The 23,958-nt window shown below is 40.7% G+C and overlaps 1 protein-coding gene, 1 long non-coding RNA gene and 1 pseudogene across 19 annotated transcripts in view; 1 reads left to right on the forward strand and 2 right to left on the reverse strand.

Moving 5' to 3' along the window:
- dlg1 (discs large MAGUK scaffold protein 1) overlaps positions 1–23,958 on the forward strand; it is a 356,942-nt gene that overhangs the window by 294,799 nt on the left and 38,185 nt on the right. For all 18 annotated transcript variants that reach the window (XM_033032030.1, XM_033032037.1, XM_033032028.1 and 15 more), the window contains 2 exons: positions 6,670–6,784; positions 20,941–21,117. In XM_033032030.1, the coding sequence (XP_032887921.1) occupies positions 6,670–6,784; positions 20,941–21,117 (292 nt within the window). The remainder of the gene's footprint in view (positions 1–6,669; positions 6,785–20,940; positions 21,118–23,958) is intronic.
- Positions 67–22,609, reverse strand: LOC116979996. Its single transcript, XR_004413819.1, has 3 exons — positions 22,597–22,609; positions 14,354–14,356; positions 67–191 (listed from the first exon to the last, which is right to left on the reverse strand). It is a non-coding gene; the product is annotated as an uncharacterized LOC116979996 (long non-coding RNA).
- On the reverse strand, positions 16,431–16,544 carry LOC116980209 (annotated as a pseudogene).

The following is a 23,958-nucleotide window of genomic DNA, read 5'->3' on the forward strand; positions in this document are numbered from 1 at the left end:
AAATCAGGTTGGTACTCGACACCAAGAAAGGGAGTTTGTGCAGTGCCTCTGTGATGGATTCTTAGAGCAGCTTGTACTGGAGCCTACCAGGGAGAAGGCAATTTTGGATTTAGTGTTGTGGAATGAACCGGATTTGATAAAGGAACTCGAGGTAAATGAGCCTTTAGGAGGTAATTACCATAATATGATAACTTTTGAGAGGGAGAAAGGTAAATCGGAGATGTCAGTATTACAGTTGAACAAAGGGGACTATGGAGCCATGAGGGAGAAGCTGGCCAAAGTTGACTAGAAAGGTACCCTCGCAGGGATGACAGTGGAACAATGGCAGGTATTTCTGGGAATAATACAAAAGGTGCAAGATCAGTTCATTCCAAAGAGGAAGAAAGATTCCAAGGGGAGTAAGGGGCGACCGTGGCTGACAAGGGAAGTCGGGGACAGAATAAAAATAAAAGAGACGTATAACATAGCAAAGATAAGCGGGAAGCCAGAGGATTGGGTAATGTTTAAAGAGCAACAGAAGATACCAAAAAAGTCAATACGGGGAGAAAAATGAGGTACGAAGGTAAGCTAGCCAAGAATATAAAGAAGGATAGTAAAAGCTTCTTTAGGTATGTGAAGAGGAAAAAATTAGTTAAGACCAAAATTGGAAAAATATGATTCACCTGCTGGACAATTCTGCCCAGCAGGTGGACTGAATTGTAATGGAGAGAGAGGACTGCTCCCCGTGTAATATAGGAGCGATTCTCCTCTCACCAATGAATCTGAATAACATAAATTACAATAAAAATCCAATTATACATTGCACAATTAGAACTTGGAAACAAATAAAACAGAATCTAAAATTAAGAAATCTATCTATTTTATCGCCAATAGTCAATAATCCGTCATTTAAACCCTCTAGTATAGATAAATCATTTACACAATGGGAAAGAATAGGAATCAAAACGCTCGGAGACTTGTATGAATTTGGAAAATTACTATAATTCCAACAATTACAACTGAAATATAATTTGAGAAATAATCAATATTTTAAATATTTTCAAATATGTGACTATCTGAAAAAATATACAAAAGATTATCATAATATGCCTCCAGACTTACTGGACGAAGCAATGAAGACAAAGGCCGAATCAGCAAACTTAATATCATACTTATATAACACTATTTTAAATATAGAAATACCTACAACTGACGGTATTAGAAGAGACTGGGAACAAGAACTAGCTATAAAAATTTCAAAAGAGAGCTGGGATAAACACTTACTATATGTGCATAAATGCTCGATTAACGTAAGACATACTCTAATTCAATTCAAAACATGACATAGACTATACTATTCAAAAACCAAAATAAATAAACTTTTCCCTAACGTCTCACCCATTGTGATAAATGCCACTCAAGAAGCTACCATAGCGCACCCATTTGTTTTTTGTATAAAAATCCAAAAATTCTGGACCGAAATCTTTGAAATCTTCACAAAATTATTTTAAATAAAACTGATACCAAAAGCAGAATGGATTATCTTTGGAATAATGGAAGATAGCCCTGAACTAAACGTGTTCCAAAATAATTTATTTAATTACGGGCTAATAACGGGGAAAAAAGCTTATATTCAAATTCTGGAAAAACGCTCCTATAGCAACAATAAAAATGTGGATTTCAAATATGTTCGAAACATTACACCTGGAAGATATGAGACTCCTCCTCGCAGGCAAAGCAGACCACTTCCAAAAGCCGTGGTCTGCATTTATGGACTTACTACAAGTATTAGGTGCAACAGTAATTTAAAAAATAAATGGTGCCAGGATCTGGTAACGGGGGATGAAAAATATGGTTGGTATATCCCTTTTTGCGTAGTTTTTTATAATAGAGCAAGTGTTTCTCTTTCTTTCTCTCTTTTCTAGGGTCTATTTCTTAACTTTCTTCTCTAACTCTCTCTCTAATGGGCTTTTTTTTTTTTTTCCTTTTCCAACACTTTCTCGCACTATCACGACTCTTTCTCACTTTCCTTACTTCCTTTATTTCTATCTTTCTTAAAGCTCAAAAGATGAAGGGGTACAACAAATGTAATAAGATATATGTGGTGTGTATTACTGTAACTTATTGTACTTCTAATAAATAAATAAATTAAAAAAAACACACAAAAAAAACCACAACATTTCTTTTTTAAAGACCAAAATTGGACCCTTGTAGACTGAAAAGGGTGAATTTATTATGGGGAACAAGGAAATGGCAGACGAGTTTACATGTACTTTGGATCCGTCTTCACTAAGGAGGACACAAACAATCACCTGCTGTGCTCGTGGCCAGAGGATCTAGGGTGACGGAGGAACTGAAGGAAATTCACATTAGGCAGGAAATGTTGCTGGGTAGACTGATGGGATTGAAGGCTGATAAATCCCCGGGACCTGATGGTCTGAATCCCAGGGTACTTAAGGAAGTGGCTCTAGAAATCGAGGACGGATTGGTTAAGAAAGAACTGCAGATGCGGGAAAAATCGAAGGTAGACAAAAATGCTGGAGAAACTCAGCGGGTGAGGCAGCATCTATGGAGCAAAGGAATTGGTGACGTTTCGGGTCGAGACCCTTCTTCAGACTGATGTGGAGGTGGGGGGGCGGGAAGAAGAAAGGAAGAGGCGGAGACAGTGGGCTGTGGGAGAGCTGAGGAGAGGAAGGAAAGAGAAAGCAAGGACTACCTTAAATTGGAGGTCAATGTTCATACCACTGGGGTGTAAACTACCCAAGCAAAATATGAGGTGCTGCTCCTCCAATTTGCGGTGGGACTCACTCTGGCCATGGAGGAGGCCCAGGACAGAAATGTCGGATTCGGAATGGGAGGGGGAGTTCAAGTGCCACCGGGAGATCGGGTTGGTTAATGCGATATGAGCGGAGATGTTGGGCGAAGGATCGCCAAGCCTGCACTTGGTCTCACTGATGTAGAGCAGTTGGCACCTAGAACAGCGGATGCAATAGATGAGGTTGGAGGAGATGCAGGTGAACCTCTGCCTCACCTGGAACGACTGCTTGGGTCCTTGGATGGAGTCGAGGGGGGAGGTAAAGCGACAAGTGTAGCATTTCCTGCAGTCCATTCAGTTAGTTTGCTTTTCGGTGTCGTTTCCGTTCGGTTACTTGGCTTCCACTTCTTCGCTTCGGCATCTCGTCTTTCGACGCCATGTCCGGGTACCCCTCCAGCTGTTTGCTTTTTACACAATTGCAGCATCTCTCTTGTGTCTCTGTGTATTTCATGCTAACTCGCATCAATCGATAATGATTCCCATGTCACCTGCCTCTTGTATCTTGGATGAAGTGATAGAAAACAGTTTATCTATTATTTTTAAGTAATCTGAGCAGTTGTGACTTAACAGAATAAGTCCCACCCTATCAAGTAGAGTGCTACTTTTGTTACTCAGTCAATCATTGACCTAATGGGAACAATAATTTGACTTCAATTATGTTTCATCTTTAGTTGATGGTTTATTCTGAGGGATTTGATTGAATGCCATCCGGATATCAGTATAACTAACAGTCTCCTACTTTGATCACAGTGTTTAAACAAGTTTGTTAGGCATGACTTACCTTTTACCAATCCTTTCACTGTTCAGTCACTCCAATATTTATTTATTGTCTCTGGTAATTTCTAGACAACAGATGTTAGTTTAACAGCTGTTAGTTTAATGAATACTTTTCCAGAGGGCGATATTGTTGGTCCTGAGATAATTCCACAATGTCAGCAAGGGAATTTATTTTCATTTAAAAAAAAAAAGGATCTTGCATCTGAAAGTGTAGCCATTAAACCACCAAACTCATGTAAAAACCTTTTTCGTTTGGGGAAAATAAATCTGCTGTCCCTGCCCAGTCTGGATAATTTATGACTCTTGGCTCACATGGATGATTGGCTCACAAGAATAGATCCTGCTAGTTTCACTATTCGTATCCCTTCATTATCACCTCTTCCACAGCCAACAATGTACCATTGTGGGCTCCACCTCTCTTTGGTCATCGGTGTTGGCTCTGATTTTTTCCGTACCTTTTCATACCTTTAGTTTCCCTCTTCCCTGACTCCCAGTATGAAGAAGGGTCTCGACCCAAAACGCCATCTATTGCTTTTCTCCAGAGATGCTGCCTGACCCGCTGAGTTACTCCAGCATTTTGTCTATATCTTCGTTGATTATTAACAGTTCTCTGAAATTGCTTGGGGGGCAATAAATGTTGGTCTCGCCATTGACGCTCAGATTTTGCGTGTATTTAGGGAGAGGGTTCTTTGTTTCTTTAATTACCCTACCCCACACTTTGTTACTGCTCTGATAATTTTAGGAATTCAATTATTGTTTCAAGAGGTGCATAGATTACTCTCCTTCTTGTGCATCTGCAGTTTTTATTGATTTTAATTGATTAGAAATTCCCTTTGCAGTTTGTCCATAATATCCACATTACAGTCTTGAAAGAGCTATCCAATTGCTGAATATCCCATGTATAACCAAATATCAAGCATAAATATGTCTGTTTAACATATCTACTGCTTGGGAACCAGGTTTAATATGAAGGTCCAAGTGCATTTTAATGAAGAAATGCTTCCTGGAGCAAATGTAGTTTATTTTAAAGTCTCCCTTTGCAAAAATTCTTCATTACTTAAAAGAACTGCAGTTTCTCAGATACCAAACCTCAAATGGTATTAAATCTATTGCTGTGTTTATGGACTGAATTGAAGAAAACCTTAATCACTTGTATCAAAGTAGCTCTTGTGTGTTAGAGTAAGCAACAAAATATAAGCATTGTAGTCCAAGCTGTAAGCACGGTTTTTGTGGCAGTCATTTCATTTGATTTTAATGATTTTATTTGGGGACATTAGGAAAACTTGCCCGTTTTCATCTGGTTTTACAATACCTCATAAACTTAATTTTATTCAATCAATAATGTAACTGACAAACCATGTTGATGTGTTGATAACATATTTTTCCTTTCTCCTCTCTTTCCTTCCTCATCCTCCCCATTCTACCCCCGATGGAAAACAAAACACTATCTATTAAGATTTGCATATTGACAACATTCATTTTCAAATCATGGACGGTAGTTGGTTCAAGATGCGCTGGGATATTGTGTGAATGAAGCCTGTTCAAGGCTACTTGGGGAAATAAAATGTGTTTTGCACAACATTAAATTGTATTCCTGAATTTAATATTTAAAATCAAACCAAGCTATTATAGGCAGTACTTTTTTCCCCATATGTGAAAATGGGTGGAATGCATTGATAACAGTAATCTGCTAAAGGTGGTTTCTGATATTTGTTGTTGCTGTGTCTTGAATTAGCTTCAACAGAAAGCAACTGAAGTTGTCAGTGTGAGATTTCTATTGAAGAAATCCTGTCTGATTATTACAATGCTGGAAACCTTCAAGCAGAATAGGTACACTTGAGAATATAATGGGACTGCAGCATTCACCATTTAGAAATGTGCTTTGTAATATTCTGAATAATATTAGTTCTGTGCAGCTCCTACAAATGCTGCCACATTGGCAGTCGTACAAAAAAAAATAGCTGGTTTTATAGACCATAAGATCGTTAAACAAAATATTGTGTGCCATTGGTAAGTATTTACATTTTTTGCTTCAAATTCAAAAATTTGCTCTTAACTATACTTGTTATTTAATGAATATAGGACTGTTTTGACATTCGGTATTTTTTTTATGGCTATGAACACAGATTAAAGCTGGAAATTTGTAAGAATTCAATTTTAGACAAACATTAAATATGTTGACAGTGGTGTTTTTTTACTTTGAAATGCAGAGATTCATTGTTGAATGTGGAGAGATTGTGAAGTGTGATCATCTGCACACTGTGCGAACTTCTAATTACAGAACAGTAACATAATTCAGTGCAGCAGCTTACTTGTTTCTTCCTCTTCTCTTCTGCCTATAATGTAATAGGTGCTATATAGAAATTCTTCTTCTGCTATTTCCTCCTATTTTCTCTGATTCAGTCATTTAAAAATTATTACCTCTAAATGATATATTTAGTATTAAAAGATCTAATGTGGGAGTTATCTTAAACTGACACAAGGCATTTGATTTAGAAGTACAGATATCTATTTAACACTTAGAAATGCATATATAATATGTAGCCCTTGTTTATTACACATTCCAAATTATTTTTCATAGCCCTTGTTATTTTGTCAGTTGACAAATTTATTTCCAGGGCTCAGTCAGTAGACTGTATCTTAATGCTAAAATATTTCCACACAGGGATTAATAATATATTTTTATCATTTATTTTTTCATTCCATTGCTCAAATTAATATCTGAATTTAACAGATTTCTAGGTGGATCATATTAATGATGATACATTTGTTTAAACTCATCGATAACTATGAATTGTTTCAATTTATTGGGAGCAATCACTGATAGATGATTCCGTTTTCATTCACTGTTGCCTTTCTACCTAAGTAGAACAACACTGACTTAATGCAGTGGCTGCTTACGTAAGTGCAAAAGTGCGAATATGTTGATTGGCTTGTAGGTGGTGATTCACAAACTAAACTGTTAACTTTGACAAATGGTCATCGTCTGTCACTAAACAGTAACATTTCTTTTTAGATAGGATCTGTATGTTTATGTATTGCTTTAGCTTGTAGATGTAAAATAAATACACGTTGATTTAAGATTTTTTGTTTTGCAGAATACAGCAGATTTGAAGCTAAAATTCATGACTTGCGGGAGCAGATGATGAACAGCAGTATCAGCTCTGGATCGGGGTCACTGCGAACCAGCCAGAAGCGGTCCCTCTATGTCAGGTAAAAACAAAACAATGATAAACTAATGTGTAGGAAGGAACTGCAGATGCTGGTTTAAAATAGACACAAAATACTGGAGTAACTCAGTGGGACAGGCAGCATCTCTGGAAAGAAGGAATGGGTCTCATTTTGGGTCGAGATCCTTCTTCAGGCTAGAGTCAGGGGAAAAAAGACTAAGACTCCTTTGTGGAACAGCAGGCCCTTACATTTTATGCTCTTCTTACTACGTTTTGTTCTGTTGCACAGTTCCTAGATGAACTTAATCCTCACTTTAGTGCCTGTATTTTGGATAATGTCTACAGATGTCAAAGACGTGGAAATAAGAAATCTAGACTCAAATGTATTCAGATTTATTCAGTGATCTGTAAGGTTTTCCCTTTCTTTTGATGATGAATTTTTCACTTTTTCATGTGATATGCACTTTATAGAAAAATAAAAAGGTTCATCCTAGCCATTTACTTATTTCATAGACTATTAGTTATTGAGTTGAATATTAGAATAGATGTAATATTAAATGTCCAGTGGATCAGTTTCTGGTTTGCAGAATAATTTATTATAAATGTACCAGCTGCTACGGAGGTTTCAAACCGAAAGCCCCAATAGTTTGTTAGGGGTCACATTTTCTTAATTGAGCACCTTTTTGGGCAAATCCTTTTTAATGGCGTTTTCTTTGTTTAACTGTAATTGGCATATATTTCCTAATATCTATTAACTAAATAACCATTGGAAGGATTTAATTGTGTGCAACCGCTTGTATTTTGGTTCTCAGGGAACATTAGTTCCTGTTGGTAATCATTACTGTACCATGGCATGTCAGTTATAAGCGCGGATGCATTCCCTTTGAAGAAGTTAAAAAGAATACTTATATAACATATCTATTTTTATTCTCTTCACCAAAGTTTAAAATGCGGTAAGCTTACAGATATTATTACACTGTAGAGCTGAGGAAAATAAGGAAGTTAATCTTGAGAATGTGAAAAGGAGCAAAGTAATTATTTGAAACAGAAATATAGCCTGTAAAACATTTCTTCAGTGCTGCGGCACAGCTGGTAGAGCTGCTGCCTCACATCACCAGAGACCCGGACTCCATCCTAACCTCGGGTGCTGTCTGTGTGGAGTTTATACGTTTTCCCAGTGATGGCGTGGGTTTCTCTGGGTGCTCCGGTTTCCCCCCACATCCCAAAGACATGTGGGTTTGTAGGTTAATTGGCCACTGTAAGTTGCCCATAGTGTGTAAGGACTGGATGAGTAAGTGTGATAATATAGTGTGAACGGGTGATCGATGGTCAGCATGGACTCTGTGGGCCGAGGGGCCTGCTTCCATGTGGTATGTCTAAATTAAACTAAAAATAGAACAATCATTGACCTGAAACATGAATTATGTTTCTCTTCACAATGATACCTAACCTGCAGAGTATTTCCAATGCTTCATTTCTATTTCATATTTGAAATCAAGATTTTAAAAAATGCTAGATTTTGAATTGGCTCAGTGGAAGGAGTTAGAAGGTGGTTAGTGGAAAGTATTGGATCGGAGGCCTGTCACCAGTGATGTGACACAGGGATTTGTGCTGGGCCCACTGTCATTTGCCACCTACATTATGACAATATAGTTAACATAATAAATTTGAAGTTGAGACCAAAATTGGTGGTATGGTCGACAATGAGGTGGTCTGTCTAAGTTTACAAGCTAATCTGGATAATTTGGGAAGTAAGCCAAAGAATGGCAGATGCATTTTAATTCTGACAAATACAAGGTATTTTATTTTGGCACGTTAAACCGGAGCAGGACTTTCGCAGTAAATTATAGGGCCCTGGAGAGTGTTGCAGGGCAGAGACAGACGTGCACAGGTACATAGTTCCCTGAAAGTGGCAACACATCTAAATAGGGTAGTGAAGAAAGCATATGGCACGCTTGCCTGGATTGGTAAGGGTATTGTGCACAGGAGTTGGAACAGGAGTTATGCTACAGCTGTTCAAGATGCTCACATTTAGAGTACATCATACAATTTTGGTCAATTAGGATGTTATTAGGACTTGGTGAGGCCAGATGGGTTGGGTGGAGTGTAGAAGGCTGGTGGTGACCTGCTGGAAATATCCAAATTCAATAGAGGCATTGATAAGATGAATGGTCACTGTCTTTTTTTCCAGAGTGGAATAGTTCAGATCCAGACGCCATAGATTTAAGGTGGGAGGAAAAATATTTAAGAGATCTAGGGTAATTTTCTTCATGCAGAGGGCAGTGCATATATGGATGAGCTGCCAGAGGAATCTTAGTGGTGACGTTTAAAAGAAACTTAGACAGGTATATGGACAGGAAAGGCTGAGAAGGATAGGGGGCAAATTGGACTATCTTTTCTATAAAACCTAATCATCATGGATGAGTTGGGCCAAAGGACCTGTTTCCATGCTGTATGACTCTGATTCTATGTCCAACATGTGGAAGTTTGTGATTTTTGAAGTGCTGAAGAGTTGCCATGTTTGATTTCAAATGGTGCCATCGGATCTTCTGTTCACCAAAGAGGGTAATTGGATGTTCAAATCTACCAGGTACCATACCTTGGCTAATTGGTGACCAAGTAAATTGCTCCTGGACTTCTCGCCTCCAAATTGTATATGCCCCCGTTAGGAACATTATAATAGCTCCATGCACTGTTCAATAAAATCCCTTTTAAACCGTCTGTTTTTCCTGCTTATTCCAAGTGCTTCTCTTTTCCGTATATGGTTTAAATCTGAGAATAAACTATTTTTTTACTTAGGGTAGTAAATAAAATACAGTTGAGTCAGTTGTCCTTTCTGGAAGAATTCCAAATTTCCACCTCATGTTGATGTGTTTACCAGCTTCTTTCATGATAAGAATGTCCCATTGATAAACGATGTTCCTTCGTGTGAATCTTTTCAACCAGTACAAAATGTTCTCTCTAGCCTAACAGTTCTCCGCAATACAGATGCACACAAAGAGAACATAGAACAGGACGCCACAGGCACAGGCCATTCAGCCAGCAATATCTGCGTCGAGCATGATGCCATGATGTTAAACTAATCTCCTTTTCCTGCACGTGATCCATATGCCTCCATTCCCTACATGTCATGTGCATATCATCTTAAATGCCTCTATAGTATCTCCATCCTCAATGCTGGTAGTGCGTGCCAGACTCCTAACATTCTGTGAGAATAAAAACTTGCTCCACACACCACCTTTAAACTTGGCCCCTCTCACTTTAAAGCTATTCCGTCTAGTTTTTGATATTTTCCACGCTGGGAGAAAGGTTCCGACTATCTACGCTTCTCATAATTTTATGCACTTCCATCAGGTCTCCCCTCAAATATCCGACATTCAAGAGAAGAGAATCCAAGTTTTTCTTATAGCTGACATCCTGTAATCCAGGAACATCATCCATGTTTACCTCTTTTCCAATCCTCTCCGAAGCCTCCACATCTTCCCTGTAATGGGGCAACTGCACACAACACTTCGAATGCGGCTTAATCAAGTTTTTTTAAAGCTGCAACATGACTTCCTGAATGTTATACTCAATGTCTCGATTGATGAAGGCAAGCACACCATATGCCGCCTTTACCATCCTATTTAAGTGTGATGCCATTTACAATGACCTATGGCTTTAGATCCCAAGGTCCCTCTGTACATCCGTGCTGTTAAGGGTCCTGCCAGTAACTGCACACTCTCCCCTTACATTCAACTTCCCAAAGTGCAACAGCTCTCAACTCCATTTGTCCGCCCGTATTTGTAACAGAGATAGTCCTGTGTATGCTCTTTGACTGTCTTCCTTGCTCCATCAGCAAATGCACCAATTTTGGTGTCTGCAAATTTACTAACTAACCCGTCCATATTTACAACCAAGTTGCTTTTATATACGAACAGCAGAGGTCCTAGTACAGATCCCAGTGTAACACTACTGGTCACAGACCTACAGGCAGAATAACATCCTCCCATCACAACCCTCTGTCATCTATGATGACCATATGGGTGCTGCTTCATATTGAATGCAAATATTTTGTCACCTTTTGTGGCAATAACCAACTGTTGTCGTCACATATTCCATATCCATGTTCTTCCCCATTCTCAACTACCCTATTCTTCATTTCAGGAGCAGGTGAGACATCGATTATATCCACTAAACTCCTCAGCTATCTTAATAACATTTCCCAGCCTGTCTCTTATAACAACTCCGCACCATGACCTAGGTTTGAATCTGACCTTGGGTGCTGTCTGTATGGAATTTGTACATTCTCCCTGTGACCACCTGAGATTTCTCAGGGTGCTCCAGTTTCCTCCCACATTCCTAAAATATGCAGGTTTGTAGGTTAATTGGCTTCAGTAAATTGTCCCCAGTGTGTAGGATAGATCTAGTGTTTGGGTGAATGTGCTTGGAACGGACTCAGTGGGCCGAAGAGCCTGTTTCCACGTTGCATCTCTAAAACTAATTCTTCCAGTTTTCCCTGGCTCCTTTGTAACTGTCCTAACGATGGCGTCTCTGCACGAGTTCTTCTAACCTGTCTTGATTTTCCCCTCTATTATGGTATACAGAGCCATCAACCATAGCTCTATTTCCCACACTTCTGTGCCTAAACTGGAGGGTGCCTGGATGCCTTTTAAATAGTGCTATTGTATCTGATTCCACCATCTCCCCTGGCATGTCCCAGGCTTCTGTCAATCTGTGGGGTCTGTGGGAGGGGAACACCTGACTCACATCTTGAAACCTTCCTCCTCTACCTTAACCTCTAGTTTATTTTTTGTATTTCCACTCTGATTTTTCTTATTGCTTTTAACCTGGGCTTTTAACATTGATTTGATGGAAGCATCAATTACTTGTTAGGTCTAGAACAAAACACCATTTCAGGGCCCCCCTAGTTTTCCCCATTCTCCATCTTTTTGCAGTGTGAATGTTACTGACTATTTGTTGCACCTTCCTTATTGCCCTTGCTTTCCCACACATCCTCTCTTTCTCCCATCTTACCATCTTCCCCTTCCAACCTCAGGCCCTTCTTTCAGCAATACATAACACAGCACAACATTTTGCACGCCCATTTACATTTCAATTTTGGGTGCAAGAATCCAATTCATAAAAGCATTGACAGAACATTTGAAATGGTTGGATTATATCTGGACAGCCATCTCTTGCTAGCCAGTCCCGTCTCTCATGAAGGCCCTGTGTACACAGGGAATTCAACTAACATTTACATCAATCACTGCCTAGTGTTCTCAAAGTCAAAATTTTGAAGGAATTTAGGAAATAGCACTCATTTTCAAAAACGAAAGGAATTTACCAAATAAAATTGCTGATACCTTGCCGCCTTGGAACCTAAATGACTCGAGTCCCATTTGCCTCAGACTGCTATGCTTGGACTATCCAAACCACATTAGCTGAATGGTTGTTAATAGATTTTATATAAAGTGGTCGCTTAGCAACTGATTGCTGCAGTAATAAAAACCTTATTTGGGAAATTGATGGAGAAAAAGGGCATAAATGACAAGGTATTTAATGGATTTCAATACTTTTTGGACCATTTTCAGAAGTTAAAATAAATTGCAGGTGCATTAATTTCATACTGCCAGGTGTATTTTATTTGATGATGTAGCTTTAAAAAAAACCTGTTAGCTTGAGACTTTAACCTAGAGTTTTACAGACGAGCAAAAGGACGTACCTTTAGGAAGGAGATGAGGAATTTATTTAGTCAGAGGGCGATGGATGTATGGAATTCATTGCCACAGAAGGCCGTGAAGGCTAAGTCAATGGATATTTAAAAGGCAGAGATAGAAAGATTTTTGATTAATATGGGTGTTGGGATCTGGGGAGAAGGCAGGAGAATGGGGCTGTTAGGGAGAGATAGATCAGCCATGTTTGAATGGCAGAGTAGACCATGGGCTGAATGACCGAATTTTGCTCCAATCACATATGAACTTATGAAGATGGAATTCATGTGAATTTACGGTTCTTAATTCTGTAACATTCAGGGTCTATCTTGATCGGCTTCTCCTAATACAATGGGCCATCATACATAGAAACATAGTAAATAGGTGCAGGAGTAGGTCATTCGGCCCTTCGAGCTTGCACCGCCATTCAATATAATCATGGCTGATCATCCAACTCAGTACCCTGTACCTGCCTTCTCTCCATACCCCCTGATCCCTTTAGCCACACGGGCCACATCTAACTCCCTAAATATAGCCAATGAACTGGCCTCAACTACCTTCTGTGGCAGAGAATTCCAGAGATTCACCACTCTCTGTGTGAAAAATGTTTTTCTCATCTCGGTCCTAAAAGATTTCCCCCTTATCCTTAAACTTAAAATATAGTTGTAATGAAACTAGAAATAAAGTTTCACCAGCTATCAATTTTTCAGATATGCAGTTATTATGTGCACGTCTGGATTATACTTGGACCAATATTAAATCGCATGTTTGGAATCCTATAAATATTTTACACCATTGTGTCTTCTTGTTTCATAATCCACCAAATTGATTCTTACGTTGTTTGTGACATGATCAGAGTTATTTCAGCCACTCTCACAATCCTGTCTATTTTACTTTGCTCATCACATCTTTTTAACAAGTATCCTGGTTCATTCTCACCCTGCAGATATATCACAAAGATGGCCATTAATAGTAAGATTAGACGAGAACTTACCAGTTTGAAGTTTGATCTGTATTTTATGAGGAGTTACGATGAGGGATTACGTGAAGAACCCGTCCAGCACGCATGCGCGACATACTTCAAAGCAGCGGTGTGGAATCACAGAAAGACACAGTAATTGAAATAAATATAGTAAAGAAAAGGAGAGCTTATACCAGTTTGATCTCTATTATTGAGGGTGGGAGCGAAGGGCACGTAATCCCTCATCATAACTCCTCATAAAATACAGATCAAACTTCAAACTGGTAAGTTCTCGTTTAATCTTACTATTTTACTTCGGAGTCACGTGAGTGACTACGTGAAGATTTTAAAGCTCTGTGATTTCAAACCGTGTAACAGTTCATACTTCATTCGCTGCCGAAGTCATTCGAGGGAGGAAGTATGTTATTGTAATCAACCATGAATCTCTTTTTAAAACAATAATGGTGTTATTAACAATAACAAGACCAAAATGCTCCCCCTGGCTTAAATTATATATTATTTGCAGATTCTAATACTTTTTCTGCAAACGATACAGGTTCTGCCAGCGGCTTGTTATAAAAGTTTGGAACGTATACTCCCTAGACCACCCCGCTGTAGCCAAGATGTGGTCCATAGGCACGTCCATCCTCTTAGTCACTGATGTGGATGCTGCCCGGGTGGAGTAAGATTTATACACGTTAGTATGTACTCCAGCAACTCCCAGTACCTGCTTGAGCCACTTGAGATAGTTTGGCTCGTCACCCGACCATAAGGTTTCTTGTGGCTGACCCATAAGGCTTTTTCTCTCCCTCGAGGATTACTTATTGTGTCGATGTAGTTCAATAAGTGGGTCATGACACATAACCGTGGTTCAGGTGGGTATGCTCGGAATTCCATGACTAGACCTGATGTTCCTGGTCTGCTCTGTTTGACCAGCCCCTAATGGTAAATGTAACACGGTCTAGTAAACCAAATTGTCCAATCGTAGTAGATGGAGGAACTGGACTCTTTGTGCTGAGACAAGGCCATCAGCATGACCGTCTTCAGGGTGGGCTGTTCCAGGGTGAGGGACCTGGCTGGTGACCATCCCCTAAGGTACGTCAGGTCCACACTGACATCCCAGATTTGGGTGTACCTAGGTCTGGGGGATTAGAGTTGAATATGCCTCTCCTGAATTTGATCACCAGCGGGTGGTACCCTATGGCCTGTTGCCCGAGTTAAGTAGGCTGACAGAGCACTTCTGGCTGTGTTGATGGCGCAGTAGCTGAGTCCTTCATTGTGGTGAAGACCTGCCAGGAACTCCAGTATAGGTTTTGGTGTAGTTGAATATGTAGTTCCTGTATTTGAATAGTATCTTCCCACTTCTTGATGTTCGCCAAGTATGTTCCCTAGTGGATATGCGATGGGATGCTATCATCGTGTCGATAGTGCTGTTTGACAATCCAGGCCCAGCAGTGGTCTTCCCAATTCTGCAACCCAGGCCCAGTAATGGTCTTTTCAAATCTGCAACCCAGTAGTTTAATTTATCGTGGCATGGGTGGCTTATGCCTGAAACTGGGTGAGTTGATAAGTCTGGGCTATTGGGAAGTCATTAGGGTTTTGATGACCATGTCGAGGACCACTGGGAACCATGACTGTGGGTTTGCGTAGTACCCGACTGATGAGGCCGTAGTACCTGACTGATGAGGTAGGAAAAAAGGGGGGAGAACATAGAGATTAGATTACCCCCCCCCCCCCCCCCCCCCCCCCCCCCCCAGTTCAGCGGAAATGTATTCATTGCCACTGCCTCAAAGTTTGGTTTCATGCGACATACATTGGTACGTGGTGATTCAATTGAAATACAGGGAAATCGATATCTGGTGTTCCATATGCTTTGTAATTTCAGCAAATACTTTGGTTTAATATGTCTGTTTACAGTATTTAGCTCACCTGGTAGGTAAGTTTGCTGATGGTCGAATATGTTTGACGACATACGGTTACCAATTGTTAAATAAATTGTCACATGATATCGATTTATTCTGCCCAAGTGGTTGGTGTATGCCACCACTGTGATGTTGTTAATTATAAACGAACATACAAAATGGTGCACTACTGAATAATATGCTTTTACCAATAGAACGTACTCAATATTTCCAACTAGATTTTATGCCCAGTGTCTATAGTGATGACGACTCCTGATTAGTCCATTTGTCACCATGTTCTGGGTATGGGTATTTAGTTTAAACATTAGCACCTTAGCTCTAATGGAAAGGTTCAAGTTAAGTAGCAGGTAATGCTGCTACTAACTCCCAATTACTCTAGCCACTTGTTGAATGGTTGGTTGATTGATACCATTAATTGTTACAGGTTGTGTCATATGCTGACTCTCCTTATGGCAATGTTATAGATGAGTGGGTAGAGTTAATTGAATACCAGATAGTCAAAAGTTGTGGATAGTGTCAACGTAGATCTATCTGGATTGTATGACAGGCTCAGGCTAAATAAGTTTTTGTAGCTAATGCTGCTGATTAGCTATTCCCATGGATTTGTCTGTCGTTAATATCATAGAGACATGCCATGACGATATGTTCCTTAATAGTGTCAGGGCTGGTTTGAATATCTGGGAACAGTTTTGGCTTATATTAGCCATTGTCAATAATTTATACTGCCATAGTTACCCCATCCAGGTAAATTGGTATCTCCGAAATTTTATGAATGGGTACTGAATAGTATGCATCTTTTAAGTTGATGTCTACCATAAAGTATCCTCGGAAATCCATGGTTAGCAGTTACAATTTCCATAAGTGTGTAACCTGGTGAAAATACTCAAGTGGTAAAGTCAATGATGGTGCGACATTCACCATTTTTGGATTTTTTGGTACCAAAGGTTCATATTCGGCTTCTTATGACCCCTTGTATATCAATGATGGTGCGACATTCACCATCTTGGGTTTGTTGGTACCAAAGGTTCATATTAGGCTTCTTTATGATCCTTAGTATATCTTCTCCAGTTATCTAGTCCCTCATGTTCTTTTTTAGTGGGAGGGTAGACCCCTTTGGGGTGCATGCTGAACTGGTAATATATGGTCCCTAGATAAGGGACGTATCAGATATTAAACTGATAAGAACAGATACTACACATGATCTTAGCCAAAAGGCCGAGAAGTGATGGATTTCTTAATTCAATTTTTATCCTTGAATACTTTTGATATATAACTACCAAGTGTGATAGTTCTTCATGTTCCCAACCCAGGTGTGATTCCCCCCCCCCCCGTTAGTACAAACCCTTCACCTTTTATGTGATGGTAGGAACCATACTTATCTATCTTCACTGTTGTTTAGTGGTGTGTTCATTTCTTCGGTTTCTGGTTCCTTTTCTGTAGGGATGGTGTTGTTGGGGGTGTCGCATTTTCCATGGGGCCCGCTCTGGACCCTGGCCTGAAAGGGCTTACGGGGGTTGGCATGCGGGCCCCGAGCTTTCACCAGTACTATTAAGTAGACGCCTACTGGTGGACGCGTGGAGGTACTGCTGTCTGATTTTGTGTAGTGCTCATTCCAGGCCCTGCCCTCTGATGCCGAATATTTTGGATTCTTCGTCCAGTTCCTTAGGCTTGGTTTGGTAACTTAGCCAGATAGCAGGATCTGTGGTTGTGAGGTCGGCGTTCTCACAGTCCTGTGAATTTTTTAGGTTGAGGGCAGGTTTTATAACTTCCTTCGAGAAGTTGCAGAGCATACTGTGAACAGTATGCCCCTCTGGAATGAGCTTGCGAAAATGATAGCCGACGTCAGGGGTATCAAATGCAATTTAAGATATTTGGGTTTTAAAAAGCTATGCTCAATGTATCCCCCAATAATGGTGGGCACTTTGAGTAAATGCAATTTAGGGGAGGCGTGATGAAATCCAACGCCTCATGACTACCTGTCTTGGAGAGGTTTTTTGAAAAGAACAGGTAGTAAGCTGGCTGTCAGTTGAGACTGAAAAGCCATCTCGCTAGTGGTGGAGCCACATAGCGGCCACACCCAGCAGCTCTTCCTGATCCTGTACCTCAAGCATACTCCCGATGTTGTTCAGCCAGTGACACCTCTTCTAGACCAGCCCAGCCCTGGTCGCCATCGATCCCTCGATAAAGGAGATGGCCAGTGCTGTTAGTGCACTGGAGTGGGAGTGTTATGCTCCCTTGGCGAGCTTGCCCCTGCTCCTGAGGCAAGTCTCGCTGGAGTTTTTGGCTCCATGACCTTACTCTAGGCTTGGAGAACAGACACTTACTTGCTCTCGGGCGGTAGTTTGAAGTGCCGATTCCATCTTCCGTGTCTGTCTCCAGCCCGAGGTTTGGTTGCTGGCTTTGCTACTAAAGGCTGCCTGCCGTTTTCAGGCGGCATTTCTGCGGTTCTCGGGCGGCGAGTCTCCTTGTCGGGAGTATGCAGGGGTTACCGGCCGGTTTTTGAGTTTCCCTCCAGTCCGCTGCTGTTGGTCAGACAGCTGTTAGCGGACTGGGCATCGGCTCAGTACCCTGACTGTGGACCGCAGCGTGTGCGGTCCCGGTGCCGCCTCTCCCCCCTCCACTGATGGAACGTACCTTCCCTGGAGTTGAACGGGGGCCGCTTCCCTCTGTGCTGCTTTGCTGTCTCCAGTTCCCCTGGAGCAACAAAGAGGAGCAAAGTAGTGAATTCGAACCTGTGGGTAAGTACTTACCTAACGGTCCGTTCCTTCAGGCTTGTAGCGGGAGCGCCTGTACTCCCGTTCGTCGCTGTTGCACTGCGTGAACGCTCATGTCGCGCATGCGTGCTGGACGGGTTCTTCACGTAGTCACTCACGTGACTCCGAAGTAAAATTCAACTTTGTTCTCTATGTACCTCTTAGATTTATATTGCCGTCAACATTTTTTTTAGTTTGGGCCTAATGCTGCTTTAGTCCTTTAATCCATTCAAACCAAGATTACCTCTCTGGTCTTGGACTTGCTGCTCTTAAATTTAAGTTGTTCCTGAATTCTACCACTTACCCTGTTAACTAGTTTAAAGCCAAACATAGTGCTTTAAGTTTTCAAATGTGAAATTAGTTTGCTTCTTGCATTTCTGTATTTTCAGTAACATATCTGAAAATATAACTTGATTGCTGAACACATTTACAACTTCCAGATATTTATTGGGAGAGAAAAAAATACAAGCTTGACAAATCAAACGGAGATCATATAAAACATGGAGACTAAGAGAGAGGCAAGACTAAAAGTAGCAGAGTTTTAAAGATTAGTTTAGTTTAGATTAGGGACACAGCATGGAAACGGACCCTTCAGCCCACCGAATCCACGCCGGTCTCGACCTGAAACGTCACCCATTCCTTCTCTCCAGAGATGTGGTCTGTCCCGCTGAGTTACTCCAGCTTTTCGTGTCTATCTTCGGTTTAAACCAGCATCTGCAGTGCCTTCTTACACAATATCTATGTGCTTATCTAAAAGCCTCCGAATTGCCTCTATCATATCTGCCTTCACCACCACCCTGGCAGTGTGTTCCAGCCATCCACCACTCTCTGTGTAAATAAAAAATAGCCATGGACATCATCTTTAAACTTTCCCCCTCTGACTTTAAAGCTATGCCCTCTAATAGAAACATGGAAACATAGAAAATTATGTGCAGGAGTAGGCCATTCAGTCCTTCGAGCCAGCACCCGCCATTCAATATGATCATGGCTGATCATCTAAAATCAGTACCCCGTTCCTGTTTTTTTCCCCCATATCTCTTGGTTCCTTTCGCCCTAAGAACTAAATCTAACTCTCTTGAAAGCATCCAGTGAATTGGCCTCCACTGCCTTCTGTGGCAGAGAATTCCACAGATTCACAACTCTCTGGGTGAAAAGGTTTTTCCTCGTCTCATTCCTAAATGGCTTACCCCTTATTCTTAATATTATCAGATACTATTAAAACTCTCTTCATTAGTTTGTTTGGTTGTAAGTCACATCTCCTCCAAAACCAGACACAGTAACGGAGACATTTTCGGTAGAGATTTACCTCAAGAAATCAAAAATCTCCTCATCTGAAAATTTGGTTAATTATTTCCCGAGTTTTTTACTAAAATTGGTTTAAAATCTAACTGAATCTGAAGCGAGGTGATGACGTCACAATGCCTTTGCTCCTCGCGACCAGCTGCGCAGACTTTTCAATGCGCAGCCAGTTACGTGGCCCAGCCACCCTCCTCCCCCCCACGGGCTCTGGATTGAAGCCTGTGAACACGTCATCAAGTCGTGCTGCGCGCTCCGCTGGGCTTCTTGAAGTTCAACAACATGGCGGCGGCAGTCGTTATTCCAGCGCCACCGCGGACAAGCGCAGTTGAAAAGTCGCCGTCGCGCCCGTCACATGGGACGACCTCCTCTCCGTCTCCACCGCCCGATCGTCTGTCACGCTGGTGATGCACTGCCGGCCGGCCACTGTTTTTCACAGTCAGGGCTGAATTACCCTTGAAATAATAGTCTGGAATTTTGAACTTGGGCTTCCCACCACTACCCACTGACTTCATACTTGTCAATTTTGTGACCAACTCTGACGTGACTGGAGAGGTCCTGTACGATCGGACTTCCAAATGTAAATTGTAATCACGTGATGATGTCCAAACATAAGTTGCTTGGTATAATTGTAAATTGTTCCTTGTGTGTGTGTGTAGGATAGTGTAAGTGTGAAGGGATCACTGGTCAGCGCAGACTAGGTGGGCCGAAGGGCCTGTTTCCACTCTGTATTTCTAGTAAGCTAATGTAAGTCACCTGAAAATGACTTTCACAGCTACAGTATTTTTTTCCTCTCAACAGCCATATTTCCCAGTATAACTATTAGTAAATTCATGAAGTGATCACTGTCCAGCTGAATTTTGTGAGGACTAAAACATTATCATGGAAAAATCATCTGTGAACACTTCCTAAAATTAGTATTCCCAAATGAAGCTATTGGCAAAATTCAGATTGTTATAAACTGCTTCTCTTCACAGATCCAGCTTGACCTTTCTTTCCAGCATTTTTCTATTTTGCCAAAAATAGAAAGTATCTGAAATATTTATTGTGGGTGAGCTATTCTATAATAAATTGTAAGCAATGCAGCTATCTCTTCTTGAAATGGGCGGGTGATCCAGTAAAAGTCTTAAAAATGTTGAAAGATTTATTGGAACAAGCATATAGAGCATTTTCACTTCTAACTACTGCACCAATGTGCCATTCTGTTTTTTTCATAATCTGAGGTGCCTGAAATTGGGGGAATTACCATAGTGACAGGGCAAGCCAATTTAGACACCACGATAAAATGTTCATAATGATTTTCCTAGGGAGTTAGAAGGAAACCTCCTATTGGGATGGAGAGTGCATGGAGTTCACTGTCACAGGAATTGGTTGAGGCAAAGAGTATTGATTCATTTAAGAGAAGCACATGCAGGAGAAGGAGATGGGGAGAGATAATTAGATAAAGCAGGAGGCTTAGTTGGAACTCAAATTGAATTATTTTGTAAACATATTATTTCGAGTAAATGGCCTATTTCTGTGCCGGTAATATTGTATTAATTCTGTGTAATAATTTCTTTCTTTTTTTAATTCAGAGCTTTGTTTGATTATGACAAGACCAAAGACAGTGGTCTGCCAAGCCAAGGCCTTAATTTCAGTTTTGGCGATATCCTTCACGTGATCAATGCATCAGATGATGAGTGGTGGCAGGCCCGACAGGTGACGTTGGATGGCGAGAGTGAGGAAATCGGAGTGATCCCAAGCAAACGGAGGTGATGACCTTTTCCAAACTTCCAAGTCAGTTAGATGTATTTTTAAATGCAGGATGTACATTGAACTCTTCAAACTGCAATCACTAAAACCAAATCACTTGCCTCTGACGAAATGAATGAAAAACAAATGAAATACCATCTCCTTCCTGTGTTGATTATTGGGATAGACACAAAATGGTGGAGTAACTCAGTGGGACAGGCAGCATCTCTGGAGAGAAGGAATGGGTGACGTTTTGGGTCGAGATCCCTTTTATTGGTATGCCAGGTTTATGCATAACATTTACAAAGAACATTGTTGAAGAGTATTTTCAGTCTTTAATAAAATTGTATCATGAAAGATTGCACTGGTTCTTAGCATTACTTATCGATCATATGTAAGGGAGCTAAATTATGGCATTTTAATTAGTCTAGTGTCATCAGTTTAAGGATAATCCCATTTTTGCATCCAATTTTAAAATATTTATCATTAATTTAATATTTCAACCAGTAGCTCATAAATGTTTATATTTAATGAAAATATTCTGCCTGAAATCAACCAGTTGACATGGTAATACAATCTGGGCAGAAGTAGATTATACTAAGAAATGTATTTTGATAATCACTTTGAAATGTGATTGTGATAAATACATGGAATCACAGGATAACAAAAGGAAACATCTGTGACCATATCATTAAATCTTGGAGCTTTGAATTCAATGTTTAGTTTCCTTGAATTTTGAGTGTTAAAAGAAAGTGAGCTTTTCTCTGAAATATCTAGTCTGTGTTGGTTTCGCTTTGCAGATGATGATGTTGATTGTTCCTGAGGGTATGTATAAAGCTATCATTAGAAAAATAATCCAGCATCTCCAGCATGCTGTGCAATGAGGCAAGGTAACATTGTCTCCTATCTTGAAGAGACAAGTATAGTCATCTTCACAGCTAAGTGGCCAATAGGGGACTTCTCCATTGCACCTTCTCGCATCCAGTCAAATGTGACAGTAAATGTGATTGTAAAAACTCACTGATTTTGTTGAACTTAGACAGTGTGTGTTGACTGCAGCAAATTAGGTTTGAACAACTTACAAAATATGCTTAAAGCACAAAAGCTTCCTGTAGAATGGTATTCTTTATTCTATTTCTGATGTATCCAGTTGCAAGATGATCATTGTTGGCAGCTAGTAAAACACTGGAAATTTGAAAAATTAAACTTTCAAATACACAACTGCTCCAATATCTAATCAGTTAGCAGATGCAACTGTTTATAAGAATTGAACAGACATGAATGCATCTTGAAATTATGGATATATGAACAAACATCAACAATAGGAAAACTGGATAATTCAGCAGAAGGAAACATTGTAGAGGCTCAGAGCTTGATGTATTTTTAGGTCTTAAAGAAGCACAACCTTTTAATTGTGTGCAATGGGAGCCATGTTTCCCCTTGTTTGCCCACTTCTAGCCCCATTTCTTCTATGTAAGTGGAAAGCAGCGGATTTAAACATAATCTACAATTACCCAAAGACTCATTTATAGTACATGCTATTTACAATAATTTTATTAATATTTTGGAAATAAGACCAATATATGTGACTTGATTGGCTGTTCTTGGGTGTGTTATTTGTTTGCTCTTTCTTGATTTCTAATTGAGTTTAAAACCTGTTTGTGGGCACAAGCTCATTTAGTTGGTACCTTGTGTAGTATCAGTTACTTGGTTGGATTGAATGAACTTGATGGCATAGTGCATTAAATGTATGTTCAGCCTCGTGTTCAGCCCCATAATCCGGGCCATTAATTAGAGGACCTTCCAATCAGCCTGCATTGGGCCTAGCCAGGTTTGCCATTCATTGGTCCAAGCTCCAGGCCAACAACTTACAACCTGATGGAATGAACATTTAATTATCCAATCCCAAATTGCAACCCACCCATCCCATCTCTCTTTCCTGTGTCCCCGCACCCCAGTGTGCACCCATTTCTCCCACCATCTCCCAATCCCTCTCCAATCACACTTTCCCTTTCTTTGTACACTCATCTCCCATCCCCAAGTCCCTCATTTCCCCTTACCCGCCCCCCTCCCCCCCCCCGCCCACATCTTCTCCATCCCCTTCCACCTATATCTAATCCTTTACATTTTGCTCCTCTTCTCTCCTTATCTTATACTCTTTCTTCTCCTTTGTCACTAATGGGCCTGTCCCACTTAGGTGACTTTTTAGGAGACTATGCGGTCACCTATGCGGTCGCCACATGTTCGCAGGAGGTTGCCGGGGAGTCGCCTTCATGATTGTGAGGAGTTCCTGCATTCTGTGAACTAGTCGCGGCCTCATTATAGTCGCCGCAAATTTTTCAACATGTCAAAAATTAGCAGCGACTAGAATTAAGCCGCCATGGAGAGTAGCGGGAATTCTCGTGCCGTAGTTGGGTCGCCAGGAGGTTGAAGGTTCTCGTAGGTTGTAGCCGGTGCCGACTGGTGAATTTCAATGGCTCATTGGGGAAAAAAACGTAAGCAGTAGTTTTCAGAACCAAGGATAACCGACCGGTAATGTTAAATGTCCGCCGAGCTTCACAGCCGTGTATCTCTGGCTTCTTAAAAATTGTCTCCACTCCTTCTTCTCCCCCTTCTCCCCCCCTCTTTTAAAGGACTTACCTACACTGTGCTTTAGCCGTTTTAATTACAGCGCCAACCTTCCTGTTCATCGCGGTGTGTGTTTGTATCATCTTGGCTTTGCACCGTGTGAATTTCACTCAGACAGCGCTCCCCCCGCTTACCTGCCTGCATAACGGGCTGGTGAAGGAAGCAATGTGTGTGTGTGTGTTCCACTCTGACAATGTTCCAGTCGTCGGTTTTTCAGGCGACTGAAAAATCGC

The sequence above is a fragment of the Amblyraja radiata genome, chromosome 13 (assembly GCF_010909765.2).
Source record: "Amblyraja radiata isolate CabotCenter1 chromosome 13, sAmbRad1.1.pri, whole genome shotgun sequence".
In the NCBI taxonomy this organism is placed as follows: Eukaryota; Metazoa; Chordata; class Chondrichthyes; order Rajiformes; family Rajidae; genus Amblyraja; species Amblyraja radiata.